At 41.4% G+C, this 26660-nt stretch overlaps 2 protein-coding genes across 6 annotated transcripts in view; one reads left to right on the top strand and one right to left on the bottom strand.

The window, feature by feature from the left end:
• LOC124166949 overlaps positions 1 to 26660 on the bottom strand; it is a 127068-nt gene that overhangs the window by 15026 nt on the left and 85382 nt on the right. For 4 of the 5 annotated variants that reach the window (XM_046544670.1, XM_046544672.1, XM_046544671.1 and 1 more), the window contains 2 exons: positions 14054 to 14167; positions 7293 to 7400 (listed from right to left, as the gene is read on the bottom strand). In XM_046544670.1, coding sequence (XP_046400626.1) covers positions 7293 to 7400; positions 14054 to 14167 — 222 coding nt within the window. The remainder of the gene's footprint in view (positions 1 to 7292; positions 7401 to 14053; positions 14168 to 26660) is intronic. The other variant, XM_046544669.1, reaches the window with a different exon arrangement.
• LOC124166951 lies at positions 24586 to 25693 on the top strand. The gene is made up of 2 exons (XM_046544673.1): positions 24586 to 25052; positions 25282 to 25693. The coding sequence occupies exons 1-2, from the start codon at positions 24973 to 24975 to the stop codon at positions 25514 to 25516; spliced, it is 315 nt and encodes a 104-aa protein (XP_046400629.1). The 5' UTR covers positions 24586 to 24972; the 3' UTR covers positions 25517 to 25693.

Consider the following 26660-nt stretch of genomic DNA (forward strand, 5'->3'; position numbering starts at 1 on the left):
TCAGGCTTCTCTGGGAAAGCCGGGGCCGCCTCCATGTGTTCCTCTAGCTATGGGTATTGGAACCTCATATTAAGATCTTCCGATGGCCAATTTTCCATTAAACCCGACTGAAGTCAAGTCACGCCAAGTTGGATTGCTGTAAACTCTTTTCTATCCGAACACTCGACCACAAAGCATTACCCTGCCAAAGCTCACTCTTTGAGAACGACGAAACTTCCGTGAAACTCATGAAATCACACATATTTTAAATAACTGGGATCGCATACAGCGAGAAGCAGACAGCCAATCACGCGACAGCGGAATTTGGATGAGGGACGCGTTTCGATTGGCTCGATGCATTCACAACATTCCCGTCCCTCACGGCGCTGGTCACGAACGGAGGAGTTGTGCAGTTCGGACGTGTGGATTACGCGGATTACGCGCACGCGCAAAGAGGCTTTCCCTCATCCCTTCCAGACCTCGAGAAAATTTGCGCAGTTCGATGGCGATCGATCTACAGCCAGCGGCGAGGTCAGGAGGGGAAGCAGTCACAATGGGGGTGGAGGGAGCGCACACAGCAAATGCAATACAATCGTGACATAGAAGTGATTTCAAATACAAAAAAAAAGGTATAGAAATTGCAAAACCCAAACAATAACAAAATATTTATTGCATCGTCAAACTTTCAGCACTGTTTACACGGTACATTAAGGCCGTTTTCACACGCACCGGTGTCGGCGCCGGCACCGGCCGAAGGCCATTTCACACACACCGGCATCCCCGGGATCGGTGGCCAGTTGAATTATGATCGTGTAAGAAGAAAGATGTGGTCTGAAGATAGAAGAGGTCATTTGATCTTGCTTTTTACCTTAGCGGAAATACAGGATACGAGAAAGATAGTTCTCCGTGTATCCACTTTTAAAAGCTGGATGTTTGGGAGGAAATTTCTGTCCTACATATGAAAAACTTACAATGGACGACTCTTATTTTTTAAATTTTTTTCGTATGAGTTTTCATACGAATGATTTTCTCTCAAACGCATAGGATAAGCTATTCAGTACCAAGATGCAGTAAATAGAGCATATACACCGCCTTATACACCACTATAACCTTTAATTGTAATAGGTACAGAGAAATATTTGATAAGATTTTGTAACAAAAATATAAAAAAAGGTCCTCGAATGGAGGGGGTTGAAGGCTAGATTTGCGGGTCACGGGGGAACTGCAGCTGTCACGTTGAGGCAATGACGATTGTCTATTGAAGACGATTGTTGCATGAAATCTGTTATTAACGCTGATCATAAGATGAGGAAGACAGAAGCTGATGATGAACGGGAAGGAGATAATTCTGTGACTGGTGATTTATCTCATGGTTTTTCATATTTTTATAAGTTTTAAGACACCCAGACGGAATTGATTTTTTTCCTCGCCGCCCATTTTCCTCTCAGCGAGTACAGCGGAGAGAAAGTGCATGGTCTACGCTCTCTCGGCACCTGAGTTTTTTCTATGAGTGGCAGGCTTTGTCCCGGTCACAAGATTCCTCATCATGAGCCTATATTTCTACTTCAATATCCCTCAGTATATGATACCTTCTCCTGTGACCCCTCTAGACTTGATACAGTATCATCTTTTTGACATACTGCCATTAAACATTTTAAGTTTTCGTGGTACGTATATTTCTTCGTATTACTTTGACCAGATCTCTTCCAATGTGATTTTACTAATTAATTTATGCTATTCTGCCATTTCGCAAAAATGACGAAAAATTACATTTCATTGAGATTTTAGCAGCGATAGTGTTGGAGGCTGGCGAAAAATAGTAATATATTCGAGGATATGAAAGGCCACGCGCGTAACGAGCGATGTTAGGATTCAGTGAGATTAAAAGTTGGAAATGTAACTATCTCCTGTGATCGACAAAGGTACCTCGTCAACCCATAGTTTAGCGAAAAATAAAAGGTATTTTTTATCCAAGATTCAATTAATTAAACTTGGTGCTCTTTACCAACGCTAGCTGCACCGCATTACGAGATTTTACAAAGAAACACTTCTCGGTCGTAGGATCGTTGAGATTTTAGTCAACGATATCGAGGGATGAATAAAATCAGTATTATTATAACACCTACAGGGTTTCAAGAAAGATTTGTGCGAATTTTAACTATGGCCAACGGAGAATCAGATGTTAATGGAAATATATAAATTAGCATAGAAAAGAATTAGTCACTCTTTCAAGGAATGAACAGTTGTGGGGAAACGGATATGAACCTTGGTAATAATCATGAAATGCCAAAGATGTAACTAAAGACTGGGAATAAGCACAATGAGTAGATCTGTACGTTTGTTATGCAATACCATGTAGTATTTGCTAAAATCTGAATTTGTTCCTCAACCGACAGAAGGGAAATAGCGAGAAATAGCAAATGGAATATTATTTTCTAGCAGTGTCCCTTGTGCATGATTGTGTCCGCTAGAAACGAAGTCTTTATCACACAGAAAATAAGGATTCTTCATTGCGTTTCATTTGCATCAAACTTGCTAGCGAAAGCATACGATGTAATTTATTCATCCCAAATAAAATGTATTCATGTATTTCATCTAGCGTGTAAAGTGTATTGTGAAAATTATTTCCCTCTTTGCATTTCAACCTAACTCCGATCGTGTTGTCAAGTTGGACTAGCCATTACGTGGAACGAATCCTCATGACAAGACGCTCTGAACCATTCATGTAACATGATCCCACACTCCGGAATATGAGCTTGAGTTTGGATCAGGTGTGTCGACTGCCTGACGCCAGTCCCCCTGCCCTCGCTATTTCCCCTCTCAGTTCGAGCGGCCGCTGCCGTTGCCAGCCCACGTGCGCAGTGAGACTCACATGCCGGATAAATGGGAGGATGTGTGGTCCGTGTGGTCGCGCAAGGCTCGTGCGAAGTGCGGTGTGTGTGTGTTTTAGGAAGATTTGTCTTTGTCTCTATAATTTGAAGCATACAACAGCGGGATGGACTAAAATGAAAATAAAAGATACTTAATTCGAGTGGAAAGAAATTTTATCTTTATCTTCTTATTTGACAGGCCAACCCGCGGAAAAACATAGATTTTCGCTAAATTGTCGTCTGCGCAGTTAAATTTGTCTCAAGATCAAATTTGAGACTTTAAATGAAGAATATCAGACCTCAGCGGAGGCTACTTTGAACTTGGTACGCGAAAAATTAAGTTTTTCCTTCAATAATATCGGAAGCGTAGAACATAGAGAGAATTATCAACCAATCGATTTTCGTCCGCCCTATACACCTCCCAAATCCCGTCTATTCCAAAGCTTCACAAAAGGAAGTCCGAATACGATTACCATGCGTTATAGAAAATTAAGTATTACTCAGGACATAAATTTATTTTACGGATATTATTTCTAAAGAACTTTACGGAATATGAGCCTGTTTACCGTAAAGAAGTGGAATTCTAAGAATAATTCTAAGAACATCCTTTGGAACTTAGATATGGTACTCATTCTACAGCAACAAAGTCGATTTTCTTTGATTGGGGTATGTGATTTTGTAATGGAGTATGATTTCATAAATAATAGAAAAATTCGTATTTAAACTATTACTCAAAGAAAAATATGAAATAACAGTTGTATAATTACATTAAGCCTTCAGAATTCAAATGATGAGTTGGGTCTAAATATTCTGGATTATCTACAGTGGTACTTAATTTCCTGAAAAGTGGGTGGATGAACGTTAATAAATATTAAAAATTGGCTACAAATAGATAATAATATATGCATTGTATTACCATATCTGAATACTCACTTCACTCGCCACTTCCTGATACTCTCTGCTGACCTCTTCTTTCTCTTTGCCGACAGGAATAAGGTTCCCTTTTTGCTGCGTCGATAGTCTCTCTTAGAATTAGTAGTTTCCATCGATGAGCTTTCTATTTTGACTCAGGCAAAACCAAAATTCAACAATGAAAAAAATTAGCGTCGCATGAGCACGATCGAAGAAAGTGCGACCAGAATCCCCAGCCGAAGAAATCGAAACTCGATAACTCTCTCGGAGTTGTCTAGAAGTGACAAGATCACACGACTGCAAGATGCTACTTCTTATCCTGTGCGCTCCTGAGTCGTTCGTTACCTCCCCTCAAGTCCATCAAGCACCTCAAAGCTTCGAAGAAAGAGGGAGGGCGCTCCTTCCCCTATCCGACCCCTCCCCCTGCCGTGCTACCGCTGCCTCCCCTTCCTCTTGCCGAGCGATCAAGTCCTTCTATAATCAAGTCCTTCTTATAGTACCCTCACCTCGCCGCAGGCGACGCCCTACGACGGCTCCTGTTTTAGTCATTATAATTCGGTAATTTATGACTTAATGCATGCGTATTTCTTGGTTTTAAAACTTGCAATTGACTATTAACGTAGCTGGGGATTTCCCGTTGTGATTGGTTTTTGCTTAACACAATGCGTTCACTTAATTCCTACATGTTAAAATTGCAATTTCCACTTAATGTAAATTTGGATAAGCTAGGGAGAACATATACAGTAACTTTTATACAATGGCGAAAATTTCACTCAGATATTTTCATTATCACCGCTTAAATTAGAAAACGCGTTTACCGGGCAATCACCTTTCGCCTTAAAAAGGCCGCTCTCTTCCCCAAATGCATGGGTGCGGTCGATGGGAAGCACGAACAAGTTATGAGGTTTTCTTGTGGTGGCTCAATGAACCTTATCTACAAGGTCTACTCTTCTATTCTATTGATGGCAGTTGCCGATTCAGACTACAGATTTACGTATATTATTGCTAGGGGCCTGTAGAAAAGAAGGCGACTCATCCGTTTTTCAATCAACCACTTTGTTTGAAGTTGATGGTCAGCAAGAAATTGAATATTCCACCCCCGCTTCCCCTGAAACGCTACAAGTAGCGAAGATTTTCCATTTGTACATGTGATTGGTGAAGAATTTTCGCTGTCAGAAAAATTGATGCGACCATACGTACGGAAAAAAGCGGGTATTCAATTGTTGTTTGTGCCGAACACGAAGAAACGATATTGTGCATTCGGTTTTCTGTGCAATAAATGGACAATTTTCCTTAGATCCTCCTATTTGTCGAAGCAATTCGCGAATGACATCTTAAAGGCATGAGCGATATTTCATAATGCAGGGTGACTGAAAGATGAGTGCAGATCTGAAGAAATATACATTATACATGACCCAGTTATTGCATGAAGTAAATAAGATTTCCATGTTGCCGACCGACAAGTACAGCAGTCATCATAAGAGATCGTATAGCAGGCTACTTGTAGGTCCTGAGGGGGCTTTGCCATGATAAAGGAATAAAATATTATACGTAGGTCCTGAATATTATATAAGTACGTTATAAAATATTGACTTTCCCACTTTGCGTTATTCTTTCTCATCTATTAACAAATCATCTTCTTAAAATTTCCACGCTTCTCTCCATGCCTTTTTTTGTTTCGGATAGTCTCTAAAGCAATCTGAAACCTTGTCCCACAGGGAAGGCATACTCTCTACTTAGTACTTCGATCAGGGTTGTTATATCACATTTAAAAATGTCGATTTTCGGGAACAAAACGGAACCACGAATGAGAGTGATTACAGAACTATGAAAGACGTGAGCATGGCCCTTATATAAGGACCATGGACGTGAGCAACGACACGACTGAAAACCATCTCCCCTCCGGCACCGGCAAAATAAAACTACGTGGGCAAGCATACGTAAAGAAACGTTGTAATCGACAACCGTTGCCGGCGCCGGCTTCCGATTTGCCGAGTTCATCGCCGGCTTCACTCGAAGGTGCCGGTGACGGCGCCGGAAATGATGCCGGACCGGACTACGTGTATAGGCTTCCATTTGGTTGCATTGCATCCGGCGCCGGTGCCGGTAACGGCACCGGTTTTGCCGGTACGTGTGAAAACGGCCTAACACGTACGGGTCAATGTCTAAATGTATGAACGCGAGAATGAACGCCAAAATGCACCGTGTAACTACCCAACTTGTGCGAATGCATGCACAGAAAATGGAACCTGTTCTAATTTGATTCATGCATTCGTACATGTTCCGTTCCGGTCCACAAAAATCATCCACGAAAACTTACATTAACAAGTACAAGTACACGCGCATATTGGGGCGGCTTGCGAGGTGGTATGCAATTGTAAAGAAAACAGCAAGTCCATATTTCCAGTAGCTGTTCCGTGTTTGAGTAATAAGTTAACTCCGGCATAGACAAAACTCGAGCGGAATCGGTCTCTTTCCCTCCAAAAGTATTCGAACCGCCCTATACCGATATCTCGACTAAATGAATAAAGCAGACTTATCTTCAGGCATCGTGATTTCCTTCAGACCGCAAGAAAATTTGCACAGTTCTGGCGATATCGATCGAGCAGCCGACGTAGCGTGTGAAGTCGCGACGCGAGGGGATGTAAAGGAATGGACTTGGAGGAAAGGACAGCGAAACGCAAAATAAACACTGGGTTCACTCAAATTTCCCGAGCATTCGCCGATGACTGGTGGGAGCTCAAATGTGAATTATAGGAGGCCAATAGTGTGATGTTAAATGAATCATAAGTTCAACCACAGCACTAAAACTACTTTTCCCGATAAGGGAGGATGAGAATATGCTACGTTGGAAAAAGGAATGCTTCCCACATAGATAGAATACAAAGGCGAGCAGCAAGATTTGCTAAAAATTGCTACGACAAACATAGTAGAGTAACTGAATGCATTAGGAATTTAGAATGGGAAAGGCTTACTGATGGAAGGGAAAAATTTAAGATTACTTCTTTGGCGGAAATCTCAAGTTGATTACTTTTTACTTGATGTTCAAGATATTTTGAGCGAGCTTAATTATTACGGTAGAAACGATCACAAGGATAACTTTATTATTAGTAATAAGTTTACTTCACTCTCTCCCTCGTAATTTGTATGTTCAGTCTCACCCACCCTTATGATGTAGCCTTCTAATTATAGGTACAATACATGACGCCCCTTGTGTTGTGCAATAGTAATAATTGTATGCATTGCAAGTGAAATTGCAGCTTATGAAATTTCTATAACTCAATTATTCCACATTTTCACCGCACTAATAGACGCTTGCCAGGTGGTCTCTAGAGTGGACAACCTTAGAAGATGTAATTGAAGTTAAAACTGTGATTTTACTGATTAATTTTCAAATTAAGCAATTTGTCCTCGAAATTGATTACTTTTTTACGAAGGAACTGTTATTGAGCCCAGTAACTTTTTCTCAGTACTGACACCGATGAAAATAATACTCGACGCGGAAAAAAAGGAATGAAAAAGGCAGCTCACCTAGCGCGGGGTCTTTTTGCCGGCACTTGGGCACCATCGCCACCTGGAACAGGGCGACTGACAGCCTTCTTGCCATCCACTGCGAGAGTTCCATCCGCAGTCGTTTGCCTAGAAATAAAGAAAATTAATGAATGAGATAGCATTAAGCAACGAAGTACATGCCATCGTCACGAAAATTCCTAAATGTGCTCTTCTAAAAGTAATTCATCAACCGACGACAAGATTCTGTTTTCAAATTTTACATTGGCCCGTGCGGCAATACTACGGGCCAAGGAGGTGAAGACGGCATAAAGGCCGTTTTACAAGGGGCGTGTCATGGCGCAATCTGATGTATGTACAAAGGCGCAATCAAAATTGCATCGAGTAAAGCTGAGAATTGCTAGAGCACATGCGAGAATGTGTGGATGCGAGATGGCGACATAGCCCCTGCTCTAATTCTAAACTCGTACTATCGCAATTTCAACATGTTATCAGTGCTAACAGGCGCAATGATGTGCCCCCTGTAAAACAGCCTTAAAAACAGCTGACTAGAAAAAAGGGGAAGAGATTGCGGGGAAAATTTACTGAGTTTGAGCTGGGAGTCTGGGTTCAATTTAAGGACTCGGTTCACGTTCTTCGTTCAAGTCCATTGTTCAAATCCATTCAAGAGTCCATTGTTCAAATCCATTCAAGAGTCCATTGTTCAAATTGCCTATAGAGAACGAAAATACAGAAATTCACGATTCCCTGGATTGAACCATATCTATAGCACATAGGTAGTGGATTCCAGGGTCGGATTCAGCATCAAATCCAGGGAGTTTTCCATACTATCCGGGAGAGAGGGAAGATCTTAAAAATCTGTAAAATGTTTTGCGGGGATTGGTATACTACGATTAACACAACTTAAATTTCTCCCACTTTTGGGACTTTTAGCCATGCATTTGCATGTACACTCCCAGTACTCCTGCATAAGGATACAAAAACTATTGAACTTATAAAAATTAAAAATAATTGATAAAATGTGGAGAGGGGTAATAAAAGACGTCTTGTTGCGCGGCGGGACTCTAAGAGGTATTAGAAGCGGCAGGCCTATCAACATCCACTTATACTCTGCGAGCCGTTCTGGGGTGTTTGGTAGGGGACTGCCAATTGTTCCTTTAACGGATTGTTCTAATTTTTTTATTTACCCGCTAACGATAACACAACACGTTTTATTTTAGAGGCCATGGTAAACGATAAAACACACACACACAAACAACAACAACGCAACAACACTGAAGAGTGTCACAGTAGCAGGTCATGACACACTCACTGACTCCATCAACACAAACGGAATGTGTGCGAAGGGGTAAGGAACACAGTAGTCAATAACAGACCAGCACTAGAAGACAGAGATTCATCGTTCCCCGCCTACACTACCTTCGCGGAGGGAATAAGATTAGTGCGCCAAGACAGAACCGTCATTTTGCGACTCTTATCAGTTAACGGTTTTAAACCTTTTACTGCCAACGGGCCGATATATCGGCCCTCGCTGGTTGAGTGAAAACTGCCAGGGCCCGACTTATTTCACTTTTTTTTTTTTCGTGATTTCACTTTTCAACGACTGTAATTTTAGTAAACCCCCATAATCTATCTTTGGTTAGAAGATAGAAATATATTGTTAAAAATTGGGAAAAAATCTAGAAGTATTAAATATAATAAAGTAGCTGAAATTTTTAAAATCTGAAATGTTGCAAATTCCGGAAAATAGCCTTGGCAGTGGACGTACATCCCACCTGAAATGGGCTGGCAGTAAAAGTGTTAAAAGGTTTTTCTCTAAGCGATTCGGATAATTGGAGTTCTTCTGAAATACATTTATAAAGTATTTAAACACTCACAATTCTTCAAAGAACTTCTTTCCAATCTTCCCACAAAAGATACGTTTCCTCTTCTTTCCCGTATAGGTCTTCTTATTCTTCTTTCTCCTAGGTTTCCTTTCACTTTCCATGCCTAAGAAAAGGAAAATTGGAATCCCGCACTAGTCCCGTTTCAAACACACCGCTCGCAACACAAGAAGACTCCCTCGGCTTCGGGTGCGAAAAAACATCTTGTCTGCTCGAGTCTTGAGTTCCTTGGTCGTACGGTGAAAACTGGTGAAAACGACACAGATGGAGGGGAGGTAGAGAGAGAGGGAGAGACAGAGAGAGGGAGATACAGAGAGAGGGAGAGACTGAGAGAGGGGGAGTTAGTAGCGAGAGATATTAAGGGGTGGAAAGCTCTTTCCTCAAGGTGTACAGTGCCACGGAAGATCTACGTCTACGCGCCTGAAGAAGAAAAAACACTCCGGAAGTCGAGTTACAGTGTGATTTTGATTGATTGATGACATTTATGAAACATCGCTAATTTCCAAGAAAAAGGATGAATGGCCTCGGCTACTGGAAAGAAAACATTCAAATCATGTTTTCTTTCGTCGTATAACTAATTTTAGAAAACAAGCATGTATTGCTTTTTGGCGCCAACAACTATTTAATGAATTATTTTTCAAATGTTTCAAATGAATTTGTTCCTCACTGAGTACAATAATCTTACCATCCCCAAAGCAAGTCGTCTCTGGAGTCTACACTAAGCTATGCGAAGTAGAGTAGACGAAACAACCTAACCGGCCATATGTTGAGATATGATGCCCCGATGTAGACAATCTACAACTAACATAAGAGGTACCGTGCAAGCCACCACTGGCGTGTGTGGAACGGGGTGATTCCTGGGAGACAAACCGTCCGTAACTCGGTGTTTTTTCCTCCAGCGTTTCTCTTTGAGGGACCGAATCCTGCGTGGCAAAGGCAAGCCCTCTCCCCTCGCATTATGAGCCCCTCGTCCGCCTCGAAGGCTCCAGCTGTTCTCCCTCACAAGGTTTCAGGTTTCAGCGCTGTTGATTCCAAGGGGCAGTGCTAAACTACCTCCACCTCCTTCCCCGCGTACGGGGGACTGAAGTCCCTGGTCGAGTAGCCGAAATTCCGTCAAAGCTTTCTGCCGGCGAGAGGTTTTGATCGATCTTGAATGTATGCAAGAGAGAATTAAACTTCTATGACTGCAAACACGATAAAATATATACCTACTTAATTAATAGTGGCTTTAATAAGAGGTTCAGGCGCCATAAATCGGGATTATGAGGATATAACAAGAATATTCCCGCTGCTGTATGCCCATGATCTCGGGGGGCGCCTCAGACAGTATGCACACATAAGGCAAAATTAGTGACACTTGTCCGCTGATGCCTACAGCCAACTCACCAATGCCACGCCGAAAACGTTATGATGAAGCAGCTTTGCGAGGGTTCCGTGCGAGGAGTGTTAGAAATACGAATGAAGGATCGAACAGATAAAACAGACTGTAGACGTATATGTATGTGCTGAGGGGAATGAGGGCTTTGCGGTGAAATCCACCTGGACCAACCTAAACGGTTACGCAATTTCATTAACACTAATTTAATAATAAGGGGACACGGCGGATAATAGGGGACCACACCGAAATATTCTTTTTCATGACTACGCGATTATCACCGTCAGGCTGGCATGTTTGCAGATCTATTACAAGGTCCTGTTTCACCATTCGACTCCTGGAAATTGCAGCTCAAGCCTGAGCTTTTTTGATATCACGACATGGAAACCATTGCGGAGAAAAAATATCAAGCTAGCCGAAAACTAGCCCGTTTTTGCTTGAGATTACTCGCCCCTATATTAAGATGCGAGAATCTATCAAAGTCTACAATAACGCTAAACGTAACATTTTTGCGTCAAAATATTCTCTTAACGTGTACGAGCCACTGAATCGGCGGGAAAATGTTCGGCGTAAGACCTTCGAAAGCATGCCGGCGACCAGTCTGCGTCGGTAATATGGCGATATGGCGCTGCTCTCGTCGAGAGAGGTTTACCCCCACCCTCACTTCCCCTACGCCTGCATCTCCCCCTTCACTCCTCTCTCTACCTCTCTTCCTCCCCCTCGCAAGGTTCCCCTCTTGCGTTTGAGGGGCCTTATTTTATGTTGTCTGTTATGTTCGAGAATGGAAGACCCTCGAGAGGTAAGAAGGGCAAAAACGACAGCGAGTCAGTGGGCCAGTGACCAGCGTTTACAACGTGAGTGGGATTGGAAGTTAGGAGGATCCGAATGCTCTTCACGTCAAGTAAAATTACCTATCTGGATATTGGCGTCAGGCCTTGCGATCTGGCTATCGGTGTTACATAATTAAAATTGCAATTCTATTCATGATTAAAAAAACATGTATAATGATTCCTAAAAGACGACGAACAAGACGTTGTTTCCTCTAAAGAAGTACGTATACTTCACCTTTGTTCTTCCCTCCACTTTACTTGGGGTTCACCCTTTCTTCCTTTTCTGGCGGCACTCATATTCAACTTTTTACCACTTCGCCCCTTTTTCTCTCGTTGTTTAGCAGTCGGCATCTGGATGATTGAAAGCACTGTTACACTTAAATGACTATGTAGTCGGTTGTAATAAAATACTTCGTGGGAAAAGACTACCAATCGACGTCAATAGACAGCGTGTTCTGGCGAAGGCAGATGGTGAAAAATTCTATTCGCGCCTCACGCATACCGACACTGGAGGGGAAAATTTCCCCTCTCGTCCGACCAGGACCTCTTGGCAAAGAACTTACGGTAAATCGCAAAGATTATATACTCTAGAAGGTAAGAAGGCTCTCAGTACCATTTCTCAGAGAGCACTCGAGACGAGAGGCTGTTGAAGAGAACTAAGTTGTAGGTATAAGAACTAATATATTTACTTTGCAGCTAAATTTACCTATCCACAACACCTGTTTCAGAAACTATTGGCGATGCTTCTTCAGTATGAACGCTGCCCGATTCAATTGCTACAAAATAAATGTGCGATATTAGGCTTTAGACAGAGGAAAGAAATGTTATACTCGTTATTTTACTTAAAACTTAAATAATTATTCAATTATACAGTCTCATTTTTGCTATGCCTAATGAAGTGAATTTCATCGTGAAATTACCTGCTTCCTTTGGTTTTGGAGGGTAATATTTCCTTTTCCTGGGCTGGTAACCCTTCCGGTATCTCCACTTTCGGTAAAAAGTCGATTTTTCCATTTTCTACCTTCGTAGAATCCAATAATCTCGAGACTGACCCGTCGAAAAACACAAGGGTCTCTAGCCCCCGTGGGACGCCTGAACACCCGTCTCGCGGAAACAAAACATATTTCTCTCCCGCTATGGCACCGAAGCAGTTCGGTTTAGCAGTTAGAGGGGAAGGAAGGCATGGGAGTAGCAGAGGGAGGGGGAAATGATGGAGAAGGGGACGGAGAGAGACAAACAAAGAAAGGGAGAAGGGGAATCCTTCCCACGAAGACAGCAACGCCAGTTCCCCGCCAGCGCCAGCCAGCCCTGCCACAGACGTCGGGCCGTGGAGAGGCCAAAACATCCATCACCACGGGGATATAATTGCATGCACGCACTACACGTATATAGATTTGAAAGTATTAAAGACAGCTTTGAATCAAGAGAATTGATCAGTGCTGGGTCTCTATTTCGAGCGGAGTATTTCTCACGAGAAAACGCCAATTTTTTTTTTTTGAAGTTTTAATTTTTTTCTTCCAACAGGTATCACAAGCGTAACTGTAAAAGCATCTAAACCAAGGCTATATCTATCCCATGGGTTTTAATTGACACGGTTCCTCGTTATAGGCTCACATGCCCCCCAAGAGAAGTTGACGGTCCTGCAAAGACATTTAATGGAGTGGTATCCAGCCCCTTTTAGATGACTGGGGCCGTCATTGATGCCCGGTTAAGGGACTCAAATCCCTCAAAATTCATTATTCCATAATTACGCACTTATCTGACGAGCACTGGCCATCGGAGTTGGTGCTTGAGAACACCTGACTATAGGTTGCGACCTATCCAGAAAAGCCATTATTTGATTCAATATTACGCAACGCTTCACGAAAATAACCATAATTAATCGAGCCTTACATAGGATATACAATAGGGTGGTTCCCTATTATTTTTTTACTGCCTAAATCGAAAGAATATTACTCCTGGAGTACGCATTTCACACTATTAGATTTTTAAATGAAGATATCTATTTTTCGCGATTAAATGAAAAGTGAAAAATTTCAAGCCTGCGAAAACGCGACGGCCAAGTATGAATGCTGTCAAAACTCCGTGTGACGTCGTTCTGGTTCCCGCTGCCGCAGGTGAGGTGACCTTGGGGCGAGGCTTTGAGCGCTGATACGACGCAGGATGCTAGCTGGTAGCAGAGTACCCTGCTAGCAGGTAGCAATTGGCTTAAATAAGGATTATTAATACCTTATCAAACGAAGGAAACTTTCCGACCATAAGTAGTTTTAATAGGTGATTATTAAGAAATGTTTCCCTGAGCTTGTGGAGATTCACAGCTATATTGAACATATGTAAGTAATACTTCTGTTACTAATTTTGGAAGTTGAGATACGATTAGAAAGAGTGAAGTGAGAAAATGCAGTTCAGAAGTAGAACTTTCCAAAAATATTTTATTACATACTATAGGAGAAAAGATCTTAAATTAAGAAGCAGAAATCCAAATTATTAGAAATATTACAACATAAATAGCTGTGTGAAATATTTTCTTAAATTACATTTGGGAGAAATGATATCTTCGCTCTCTTTTCCACTATCACCTAGCTGATATGAGCCCTAACTGGGCAATAACTATAACTTATAGTAGTATTCTTTTCACAGGAGATATTATAAGTACCGCATCCGGCTACCGCTATATATACATTCTCAACTTACCTTGTGGATATTTCAATGAAATCCGAGGCAGAAGCATCACTATCCTTTGCCAGGGTAGGGCAGTTGCTGTAACTATTCCTGTCTTGTTGTGGTTTACGACGTATACACCTTAAGCTAGAACCAATAAATAACATTTGAAATGGTGTCAGTCTCACACTGAATACATAAAAATAGTATAATACAATAATGATATAATGCAATAATGATATAATTTTTAACGTGGAATTCAGATGGTTTATCGGCTAGCTCAGTTCTATGCATTATTTACTAGCGAGTGAACATTCACATCCTTATAAACTCCGTGAAAAACCGTGTATCGTGCGTCATTTGTTTTCAATACGATGCTTAATACGATGCAGAGACGAAATATTCTGGGCTACGCTCCAGACATTAAAAACATAAAAACGTGTAATTGCTCCACTTGAATTCAGGTTTTCATAAAAACACAAGAAAAATAGATTATCATGAAAGTATTGGTCGGAGTTTTCATCGGACAGACTAGAATCCTTGTAACTAAGCAAGTGGAAGTGTCATGGTGCTCTGATGTCTTTGGGATGAGGAGTTCATGGAGTACCCCCTCAACATGGATGATCTGTACACTGGCCAGCAGCATGGGGATGTAACAGGAAACGGAAAAACCCCGCAGTGAAGATCCAAGACAAAAGTAGCTTTAGAAAAACAGCGATAGATGAAACAAGAGTACTTAGAACATAAAAATTGTCCGGAATCGTCCCACCATAGGGTTTACGGTGGGGACAGGGCTTCAATGATGTGCAAAGAGTGTTTCCGAAAACAATATGGATATTGGTGATTGTTTTTCGGGTTCATTCCGCGTGGACTCATATTTTGCGGACGACAGTTTCGGGCGGTCAACGCGGAATGAACCCGAAAAAAAATCACTAATTAACTCACCGCGGAAGCCACCGTAACAATATGGATGAGATGGAGCTGACTTGGACAAAAGGAAGAGGAATGTGGAGATAAATAATATTTCGGCAGTGTGCATAAAAGAGGGCAATGAGTGCGAATCATGATAAAAAAACGAAGGCTTGTGTTGGTAAAGTATTTTAGGAGATGGATAGGCAGATAAGACATTTCAATAGACTTAGTTACTAAAAAGCTACTTGCCATCCAGATGCATTAACACGCCGGGTAGTGGCAGTAAAGGAGAAGTGGCGGAGGAAGTTTTCGATAAAATAGTAAGTTTATCGAAGAACAAAATATAGGAATGTGGCCATTTTGCGATGAGTCTATGGAATAAGTGAGCAGAATTTGTTTCAAGCGGCTTCCGATCGCTGACAGCTTTAGTGATAATGCGTTATTATTTGAAGAATATGAGATGTGATTAAAGAGAATTAAGAGACATTATATGGAGAAGATGAACTTTTAAGCTAAAGGTAATTGACTAAGTAGAAGTTGCAAATGAATGGAGACAGGAAATGAAAGATGTATATTGCCGCAACAATGTGAACGGGCACTGGGAAATAATAAAGGAAGACGCTGGGTATCGGAATGGAAGACTAGAGAAGCAACCACGGATTAAATCAGAAATTGTGGGTAAAATGAAAAAAAAGGTAATGTAGAAAAAAAAGAGAAGGAAAAAGATATATTTTAAACTACAAGGGGAATTTGAAGAGAAACGTTGAAGGCTAAGAAAGAATGGTGAGAGGGAATGTAAAAAAAATTGGGTGAATAAAACACAGGAAAACATGACTAAGTATTCTATAAATTTAAAAAATATCCGGGATATTTACAAACCATCTGGGTAAGGTTTAGCAGATATAGATAAAAATTAAGAAGGACTTGGTGTGGGTTATGTGGGTATGGAGCAGATAGTTACATTTCAGTTAGGAAGACGAAAAAGGCATTAAGAGATACCACAAGGGTAAAATAGATTACTGATAGAGACAACAAAACAAGGAAGTAAAGCCGGCTGGAGCACGTGGAAATAACTGAGATAAACGAATAAGATTGTATAATGATAAATTATTGCCCATTTGAACAAATTATGCAATTAATTGGTCGCATTTCCCGCCAAAAATGTTACCATCTCTAAGTTTTGTTTTATGTTAATGGGGAAATTGAGCAGGGAAAGAGGATACAGGTAATAATAATACGGTAACTAACTTCCGTATTCCGATATTCCGTTTCTTTTTCTTGCGACGCTTTTCCTTTCCTTTCGCCATATCTTTAGCTCACTTTCAGACACACGACGTCTGAAACAACAGATATTTAACTGACGGACGCCACAGCTCTCTTTTCATGGATCCTCACGATAGGCAGACATAGTGGAGAAAAGCAAAGGAGCTGCGCATTCCGCCTCACCATAGGTAGGTAATGAAAAACTCGCTTCGTCTCGGCCGGTCTCGGCGCTTCGGCCAGACGGGCGGGAGCGAGGTCTAAAAGGAAGGGTATCACTCCCCATTCCACTTTCTGCAACGTTGCCGTTGTTAGGAGGACGGAGCGGGGTGAGGGGAAGTAAGAAATTCGTATTGGCCCGAATCACACTCTTCGTCTCCGTTTTGGCCCTGCAGTACTCCACGGTGCACCCATTTTAGGCCACGTGAATTGACATAGAACTGTAGGTCTCAAGGTGATTGTGGAAGAAAGGTGCAGCCACACGATGATTATTTTAGAATTTTTACGTTCTAGCTTGGAGGCAAGTTATAATTAGCTAAAGTCCAACTTGATTTTCTCGATCACCCTAGGATATATTACAATTTATTTCCTTCCTTCATGTGAATACACGTCTCCTAAATACAGTTAAGAAAACAGCAAGTCTCTATCTCTTCTAGTTGTTCCGCAATAGAGTGGTATGTAAACTCCGGCAGAGGGAAAATCGGCCGGCATCGGTCGCCAAGAGCGGCTCCCAGGCGTCACTACCACAACGCCTTGAAGCCGACTCAAACACTGGAAGCATATCGACACCTCCACTGCACATACACTCAACAATCGCCCACCGAATCAAATCGTAGCCACCGGTGGCTACTATCAAATCCGCTCATCTAGTAGCCCAACAATGCGAATGCGCTCAGCTGTGAGTAGCCGGGGCACAATCGCTCAACTCCAATGCTTGAAGAATTGGAGGTAAGGGTTTTTGCTCCAGCTACTGCCGGTTGAGCGCATTCGTATTGTTGAGCTACTAAATGAGCGGATTTGATTTGCTGGGCGATTTTTGATCGTTTGTGCAGTGCAGGTATAGATATGGTACTGATACGGACATAATAGTTGGATCAACAATTTCTTAAATGATCGCAAAGAGCCTTTCCCTTGGGCTACAACCTTGTCGCGGTGGAAAGGCTTGCGCGTTCCTATGACCCCTAGAGCTGCACTGGCGGGATTAATTCTAAATTATTCCCGGTAGGGCCACCCATGCCAGATAGGTCAAAGGGTAGGAGCCAGACGAAAGGTAGTCCACGTGATGGTGTCACGTAAAAAACACTGTTGGAATGGAAGTGGGAAACCCTACCAATTATCTCTTCCCTGAACACATGGGAGTACAACCAAATGAGCCTCGGAATCTCATCGCCCGGGACCCGTCCGCAAAGGGCGGGTGTCGGGCACGGCAGCGAGGTCGGCAAGGTCCTCGGGGTCGCCAACATGCGAAATCCTTGCAGAGACTTATCATCATCATCATCAGCTGCAGCAGCAATGAAGAAGGAAGAAAAGAAGACCAAGAAGATGGAAAAGAAGAAGTCGGCTATTAATGTAGGGACGTGGAATGTGAGGACTATGATGAGGGCGGGGAAGTTAGAAAATATCAAAAGGGAAATGGATAAAGGGAGGATAGATATCTTAGGATTATGCGAGGTGAGGTGGAGGGATGGGGGGGACTATTGGAGTGATGGGTATAGGGTTATATATAGTGGAGGGGAAGAGAGTCAGCGAGGGGTAGCTTTAGTATTAAACGGGAAGATGGGTAAGCGTGTGGTAGGTATAGACCAGGTAAGCGATAGGATTCTGGTGGTAGAAATTGAGGCGCGGCCCACCAACCTTGTGGTGGTCCAAGTTTACATGCCCACTAGCAATCACAGGGAAGAAGAAGTAGATGAGGTGTATGAACAGCTCGAGGAAATAATTAGAGACACACCGGGTAAGAAAAATCTGGTAGTGATGCGGGACTGGAATGCCTCAGTGGGGGAAGGGAGGGATGGGCACGAAATAGGAGATTTTGGTCTAGGAATACGAAACGACAGGGGAGAGAAAGCAGCAGAATTTTGTAGGAGAAAAAAATTATTCATCACAAACACGTGGTTCAATCATCATAAAGGGCGAAGGTACACGTGGAAAAGTCCAGGGGATGTGGGGAGATATCAAATAGACTACATTATGGTAAGACAGAGGTTTAGGAATAGTGTGAAAAACTCGCGCAGCTTCCCCGCAGCGGATGCTGATTCGGACCACAATCTAGTGCTCATGAAATGCAACGTAAGATTCAAAAGACTTATGAAAGTTAGGAAGGCGAAGAAATGGAACGTAGAAGCCCTGAAGGGGAGTATGAGGAGAGAATATCAGGAACTAGTGGACATTAGTATACGGGAGATTGAAAGTACTAAGACTGTTGAGGAAAGATGGGATAATATTAAAACGGGAATAGTCAAAGCGGCGGAGAAGTCAATTGGTTACGTTGACTGTAGAAGGATAAAGAAGCCGTGGATAACGGAGAACATGATAAGGGAAATGGAGGAGAGGAGGAAGTGGAAGAACGTAGACACAGAACAGGGAAAAAGAATGTATAGGGAACTGAATAATCGATTACGACGTGCAACTAAGAGGGCAAGGGAGGCTTGGTGGAAAAGACAGTGTGAGGAAATGGAAAAGTTCCAGAAGGATGGAGAAATAGGCGCGTTGTACGCCCAAGTTAAGTCGCTATCGGGCGGCAAAAGAGGACAGGCCATGTCTAAAATTAAGTCGAAAGATGGGAGGATGCTAACCGAGCGAGAAGAGGTACAGAGTAGATGGAAGGAATACGTGGAGGACCTGTATGACGGAATGAACAGACCAGAGAGATTGACTCTAGAGGAAGAAAGTGCAGTGGAGGAGGATAATCTTGGGCCGGGGATATTAGATTCGGAAATAGAGAGAGCACTTCGTGATATGAAGGCTAGGAAAGCAGTAGGCGTAGACAATATCCCGTGTGAGCTTCTGAAGAATCTAGGGAAGGAAGGTAAGAAAAGGTTCTTCGAACTAGTGCGCAGGATCTATGAGGAGGGATGCTGGCCGGAAGATTTCGTGAAGACGGTTATAATTCCGCTTCCGAAAAAGAAGAAAGCTGTGGAATGCGGAGATTATAGGACTATCAGCTTAATATCGCACGCGGCGAAAGTGGTGCTGAGGATATTGAACAGACGAATGGAGGCGAGGGCAAACGAGTATTTGGGCGAAGATCAATTTGGTTTCAGAAAGGGGAAATCAACTCGTGATGCAATAGCAATAATGAGGTCCCTCGTGGAGAGGAGGCTTGAATATGACCAGGACGTATATGCGTGTTTCGTGGATTTTGAGAAAGCGTTTGATAGGGTGAACTGGGTGAAGCTAATGGATATTCTCAAGAGAATAGGTGTAGATTGGAGGGATAGACGACTGATTCGTAATCTGTATATGGCCCAGACTGCGCAAGTGAGGATAGCGGACGGAGAATCTGGGTGGGCAAGCATTGGCCGAGGTGTGAGGCAAGGCTGTCCTCTATCGCCGCTGCTCTTTAACGTGTACGCTGAAGAGATGGTAAGGGAAGCGTGGGATGAGTTAGAAGCTGGGATAAAAGTGGGAGGAATGATGTTCAAATCAGTGAGATTCGCGGATGACCAAGCGTTGATCAGCCAGTCAGCGAGGGGGCTTCAGGCTCTAGTGGATGCGTTATACGAACGTTGCGAGGAGTATGGGATGAGGATTAATCACAAGAAAACTAAGGTTATGCGGTTTTGTAAAGCATCACGAGCGAGGAATGTGAGACTCAAGATAAAGGTGGATGGTGAAAAACTAGAGCAGGTTGAGCAATTCAACTATTTAGGCAGTACGTTAGAGGAAAACGGATACAGTAGTAAGGACATCAGGAAGAGAATAGCATTAGCGAAGGAGACGTTCATGAACAGGAAGGAGCTTCCAAGAGGATCGTTATGTAAGAGTTTAAAGAAAAGGCTGGTGAAGAGTTTGATTTGGAGTGTAGCTCTCTACGGTGCGGAAACGTGGACACTGAGGAAAGAAGACGAGAGAAGATTAGAGGCATTCGAGATGTGGGTATGGAGAAGAATGGAGAGGGTGAAATGGACGGAGAGGAAAAGGAACGACGAAGTGCTGGATATGGTTGGCGAGGAGAGGCAGCTTTTAGATGAGATACGCAGGAGACAGAAGGTATGGATGGAGTTAGTGCTTAGTTGTGAGGGTATGCTGAAAATGGTGTTGGAGGGTAGAATGTTGGGGAAACGAGGGAGGGGAAGGAAAAGAATAGGTTTTTTAGATAGATTGAAAGAGAGTAGGCCTTACAGTGAATTAAAGAAGGCAGTGCTGGAAGGAAAGGGAGGCTCCCAGATCGCTTCTCGAATACTCCATGGAAACCTACCTTAATCAGTAAAATACTATAATAATAATCGCAAAGAGGGTTTTCTTGGATGGAATTAGCTCTGATACTATTCAAGTCACCTCAGGTATACCTGAGGCAGGTACTAACACGTAAATCAAAATTTAGCTGAACAATGCCTCAAATATTATGAGCTTACAGAAAGCGTTAAAGCAGTATTACACGAATTAGCCAAGGAGCCGTAGAGGCTTGAAGACTGGGTGGGTAGATTAAATGACATGAGCAATTGAGAATAGATATCTTTCAGAATGACACAGAGATGATTATATTAAAACCCCAATATATTTAGAAACAATAAATTAAGGGAGATCAATTGCTTAACGGATAGGAATGGGAATTTGTTTTTCCTCAGAGCAATAATGGACTATAATGAATAACTCATAAACATATCCGCTAAATCTTTACCGCGGAAGTCAACGCGGAATGAACCCGAAAAACAATCACCAATTAACTCACCGCGGAAGCCTCAGTAACAATATGGATGAGTAAGTGAAGCTGACTTGGAAAAAGAAGCAAATAAATGGAGACAGGAAATGAAAGATGTATATTGCCGCAACAATGTGAACGGGCACTGGGAAATAATAAAGGAAGACGCTGGGTATCGGAATGGAAGTCGAGAGAAGCAACCACGGATTAAATCAGAAATGGTGGGTAAAATGAAAAAAAAGAAGGTAATGTAAAAAAATAAAAGAGAGGGAAAAAGATATAATATAAACTACAAGGGGAATTTGAAGAGAAACGTTTAAGGCCAGGAAAGAATGGTATGAGGGAATGTAAAAAAATTGAGTGATTAAAACACAGGAAAACATGACTAAGTATTCTATAAATTAAAAAAATAGCTGGGATGGTTACAAATCATCTGGGTATTGTTTAGCACATATAGATAAAAAATTAAGAAGGCATTGGTGTGGGTTATGTGGTTGTGGATCAGATAGTTAATTTCAGTTAGGAAGACGAGAGAGACATTACGAGATACCACAGGGGTAAAATAGATGACTGATAGACAACCATGACACAACCAAAACAAGGAAGTAAAGCCGGCTGGAGCATGAGGAAATAACTGAGATAAATGAATAAGGCCGTGTCCCACTCCAGAAGGGTGTACCCTGCGCCCTATCCGCACTTCGTGCTGTTTTAACCGACGCTAGCGCCAAGGAAGAAACTGGCTACTGTGTGAATCATAAACAAATGAGCTACGGTTTCCACAAATACTGATTTAGTGCTAAATCAACCATAAAAAATATTTTTGATTGTAAAAATCGTTTCAAAATCGTTCTTATTACAGTAAGAAGAGGAAGATTAAATACAAAGTAGAATGGAGCATGAATGTGCTGTTGAAGTATTAATAAGAATAAGTTGTAAATATAAAATATTTACTCATGATTATCAAATGAAAAGAATTCTTTGGTGTAATAAAAGGCTTCCTAAGGTGCCATGAAGGTAACATCCGTCTAATGATACAGACTATGGTGAGGTTTATCAGTACAGAGGTTTAAATACGGCATAAAGGGTAATATATACGGTGATATAACATTTCACCATCCAGTACCACTACCCCCAGAAACCACTCCACTTGATTGATATATTGTTAAAAGTATAATTAGTTGATGACAAATAGTAACCTTGATCGGTTAGTAGGTTTCCTCAAGTGCCACATAACTTCGTACCACATAACCCTCATCGCCATAAACTGAAGTTCAGTGGAACAAAATGAGAATACACGCTACCGAAGAATTATATGCATGCTCCATTCACATTCATGAAAAGCTAGTTAAAACATATTTCTAATTTCGATTAGAACTTTCACTTAATATTCCATCAAATAAAGATAAATAGTTGGCTTCATACGAACTTACACACAACTAAATGAAGAGATAATGTGATTTGGGAATAATAAAAAAATAACCTTCTTAAATCTCAAGTTTTTAGAATTTATGTTGCTTCTGCAAACAACGAATTTATTGAATAATTTCGACTGTAAACCTAAATTTAACACTCAATCCTCTAACCGTTCACCAAATGTACACCCATGAACGGAAGCAATAAAAGTAGTACCTCATTTACCACATTTCAACAATAATACCAACGCAAACTTCGAGTTTGATGCACTCATAATTGGGTGAACATTACCACCGTGAAAGCACATGATTCGGAGATGGGAATGTAAATAACGGTGAATATAATGTTGAGGCCCCAAATTTATTCACATCAAGTCGTTAAATATTGCTTACATTTTGCAAAATACTTAACTCATATAAGTGGCTTGTGATATATGCCTGTAAGCCGTAAAACAACGAGCCAACCTTCAAGTAGGTGAGAAATGGGCATTCTGGGGGAGTCATTGACCCCACTCATCCCACTCCCCCGTGACCTTGAACGTCTAGACTCTCCGCCCAACCCACCCCCACAAAATCGACGAACTCGTCAAGGTTAAAGTGGGACGGGAGGTTCCGCCCAACCCACCCCCACGAAGTCGACGAACCAATCAAGGTTCAAGTGGTGTGGGGAACCTACCATATATAAGCGAGTACAGGAGGATGCGAGCTCATTCGTCGTCACCATGAACACCAGAACAGCCGCTCTGCAGAGACATCCCGAGGCTTGCTTTGAGAATACCGATCTCCTGATGGAGAGGCAGTCAGTACAATTGTATTGTGAATATTTCCTCTGAAATATCAATTATCTATGTAACCACACATTGCTAAGGATATGTAATAAATGTGAAGGAAGAGGTAAGCAACTGATGTATTAAAACAATACTGTCACCCTCACACATCTGCATAATATCATGTTCACAATAAATAAATCTAGAAACTTTTTACGATTAAGATATTTTTCCTAATTTCATCTAGTTATAAATTAATAAATTAATTAAAAAATGATGTGAGATGGAAGATATTTAATTGCCGTTTACGAAAAGTAAAAAATAAATTACATTTATATTCATATATAGAGTGGAAACAATTTAGTTCTTTTAATTCTGAAATTTTTCTGCCTCCTCATCAACATTGCCTAGCCTTTATCTAGTCAACTGGGATAATTGATCACTCGACAAATTATGTTTTAGAAAGATATAAGAATGTACTTTAAGTCAATACATTACACATGACGATAGTGTTGTAACTTATCACGAAAAATAAATTATAAAAATTATAAATGCACGAAAATTCTGAAATTTAAATTTTCCCGCGTTCAAATATATATCATGCATGGGTTGGTATCTCAGTCAGCGATTGAATGTAATATTAGCGGTTGGTACGTAAGGGGTAAGACGTATAGTGGGGGAAATGAGGAGAAGTTGGGTGTTGGCCTCTTTAAGATTCGTATAAATAGCCGTGCAGCATACGCTGGAATCACTTCACCTGGGCCTTCGGGCCCACCACCCTCCCCAAAGGGGGAGGACTGAGGACTTCGTTGGAATCACCAGTTGCAGCTCGGGTAAGTACCTACTCTTCCTAATGAAGTACTGGTGGAACTTATCCGCCTATCTAGAGCTAAGCTCTCATAGCTATGCTCTTAAAGCTATGCTCTTAAAGCTATGCTCTTAAAGCCATACTCATCAAGCTATGCTCATCAAGCATGTTACATAGCAACCTATAGCTTAATAGGTTGAGAATAATGAACGGATCTATATGCTATGCTAGCTAAGTGAATGCTATAAAATACTTAACCTATACTCATAAAGGTTGACAAAATATATACAGCTTGTATAGTTCAATCCCAGACTGTGTAGGGATAGCAGAAATGATTCCTTAACCTCCCCTTAACGTTGACCGATAATATCAACCATAGAATAACTCGTATCTAGCCATGGTGTAGCCATGGTCTAGCCTAGGTCTAGGTCTAGGTCTAGGTCTAGGAATAATATAAAAATTTTTTTTTTGAAAAAATTTTTTTTGAAATTTTTTTTTTTTTTTTTGAAATTTTTTTTTTTTTTGAATTTTTTTTTTTTTTTTTTTGCATTTTTTATATTTTTCCAAATCCGAGGAGAAAATTTGAGGGTTACATTGTTGATGAATAAGACACAAGAATCAATCACTTAAGTTATCTTTATTTTCAATTTTCAATTTTAATGATATTATCCACATCTAGGTAAATTGAAAATTTCTCTTCAAAGTAGTTGTATTCACTTATCTCCTTTTTTGTTAGTTTAAAGTATTTTGGGAGGAAGAGCTTCCTCTTCCTCCCATCGAACAGAAAATGTGCCACTAGTGCATCACCGTATTGCGTGTTTATGCTCTCTAAACTTTCCACCGGATATCTCATTTGTTTTACCAGCTTCTCCTTCTTCACACACAAATTTTCCTCCTGACATCTCATCAGCGATGCAAACACTGGCGAGATGACGGAGGATGATGATCCGGCAGTGGAGGCGGATGCTGCTGCTGCTCTGCTGCTACCCTTACGGGACGTCACGGTCGCGTAAGTCAGTTCATGTGAGGTACCAGCAGCAGTGGTGGTAGTCGTCGGTTTAGTATTCATGGTCTATAAAATAAAGCATAAGTTTGAATGTAATATTGTATCTCAGTAAGTATTTTTAAGAATTATCATATTATCATTTTTACTTGAAACTTGATGTATTGTCAATGTATTACATCTGTATGATTCTCATATGAATGATATTAATAATATTTTCTTACTTACAATTTAGAAGGCTGGAACTATGGATTGGATTGCAGGAATCAACTGCGGCAATGGTAGAAGTCAACTGCAAGGTGTACGACGATGATGAGAACAATTGCAGGCTGGAAGTGCGGCGAAAGCAGGCTTGGAGTTGCGGTGACGACGGTCTAAGGCAAACTGCAAGGTGTACGACGATGATGAGAACAATTGCAGGCTGGAAGTGCGGCGAAAGCAGGCTTGGAGTTGCGGTGACGACGGTCTAAGGCAAACTGCAAGGTGTACCACGACGGTGAGGACGACGGTAAGACGCTGTGATGCAACCTCGAAAAGGATCGTCTTATATACAAAATCTTCGGGCAACTCACACCACACTTCACCCTCATCCCACTCCCCTGTTCGCGGTAAGGTAAGTGCTATTTCATTTTTTATCTCAAGTCCGATTCTCCTTGAAGCGTGTGTTAACCTTTCAAGCAAAGCGTCCTCAGCCAGTTAGCCTTGAGCTTTTTCACATCATGTACACCTGCTCGACTCTCCTTGAATTATACTCGTCCTCAATTTCTCCTTGGAGCATGCATTCACTTTAGCTTTGAAAATTCCTTCTTTAAATTTATTATCATTTTCTCACGTCAGCCACCTGCTCCAGCGTTCATAGTCTGTTCACCTCAAGTTCACCTTCAAGCATGTCTTCGCTCCGAGCAAAGCGCCTCCACCCATTAGCCTTGAACTTTTCCCACATCACGTTGCATACACCAGCCTCCTTGGAGAGCGAATCAAGTCTTAACTGGATGATGTACCCACACTCCATCTCTCCAGAAATTTTTATTTTTTAACATCGGATGCGTTTATAAATACAGCAGCGTTTCCAAAGGAAAGTACAGTTCTGATTTTTAACGATTAGCGTGCAGATCATAGTTCTTCATCTCCTTGCTTCTCAAGAGAAACGTTGTTCTCTATGTTCACGCTACTTGTGTCACACATCAGTACCGCATTTTGTAGCAGAGTGCACCATTTTGCTTCTTGGTCCAGTACCTATTCTTCAGTCTCTTCGCACTACTAGAGGTAAGCAATTATGAAGTCGTTACGTTTATTATGTATTCAACAAATTACAGACAGTATAATATATTTTGCAGAAATGAAAACGAATTTTGCACTTCCTTTAAGCTGTAGCCAAATTTCACATAATATTCTCTTGATGAATAACATTAAATTGATCTTGAAATATTACTTAAATGTTCTTCCCATTCAGATATATATATATTAATTGAGAAAGAAATAGTAAACACATTTTGATATGTTTTACTTTTCCATTGCAGTAAACTTAAAAAAGATCACATTTACAATGAATACATTGTTTCATTTATGCTTGGAAAAAATATCGAAAGTTATTGTTAGACAATCATATAGTAT

This window comes from Ischnura elegans, chromosome 10 (assembly GCF_921293095.1).
Source record: "Ischnura elegans chromosome 10, ioIscEleg1.1, whole genome shotgun sequence".
Lineage (NCBI taxonomy): Eukaryota > Metazoa > Arthropoda > Insecta > Odonata > Coenagrionidae > Ischnura > Ischnura elegans.

Bases quoted from the DNA above. Each gene is read 5' to 3' on its own strand.
- LOC124166951 (XM_046544673.1), top strand. From the start codon at position 24,973: ATGACGGAGGATGATGATCCGGCAGTGGAGGCGGATGCTGCTGCTGCT. The intron at 25,053-25,281 runs GTAAGTCAGTTC...CTTACAATTTAG, and splicing joins TTACGGGACGTCACGGTCGC to AAGGCTGGAACTATGGATTG.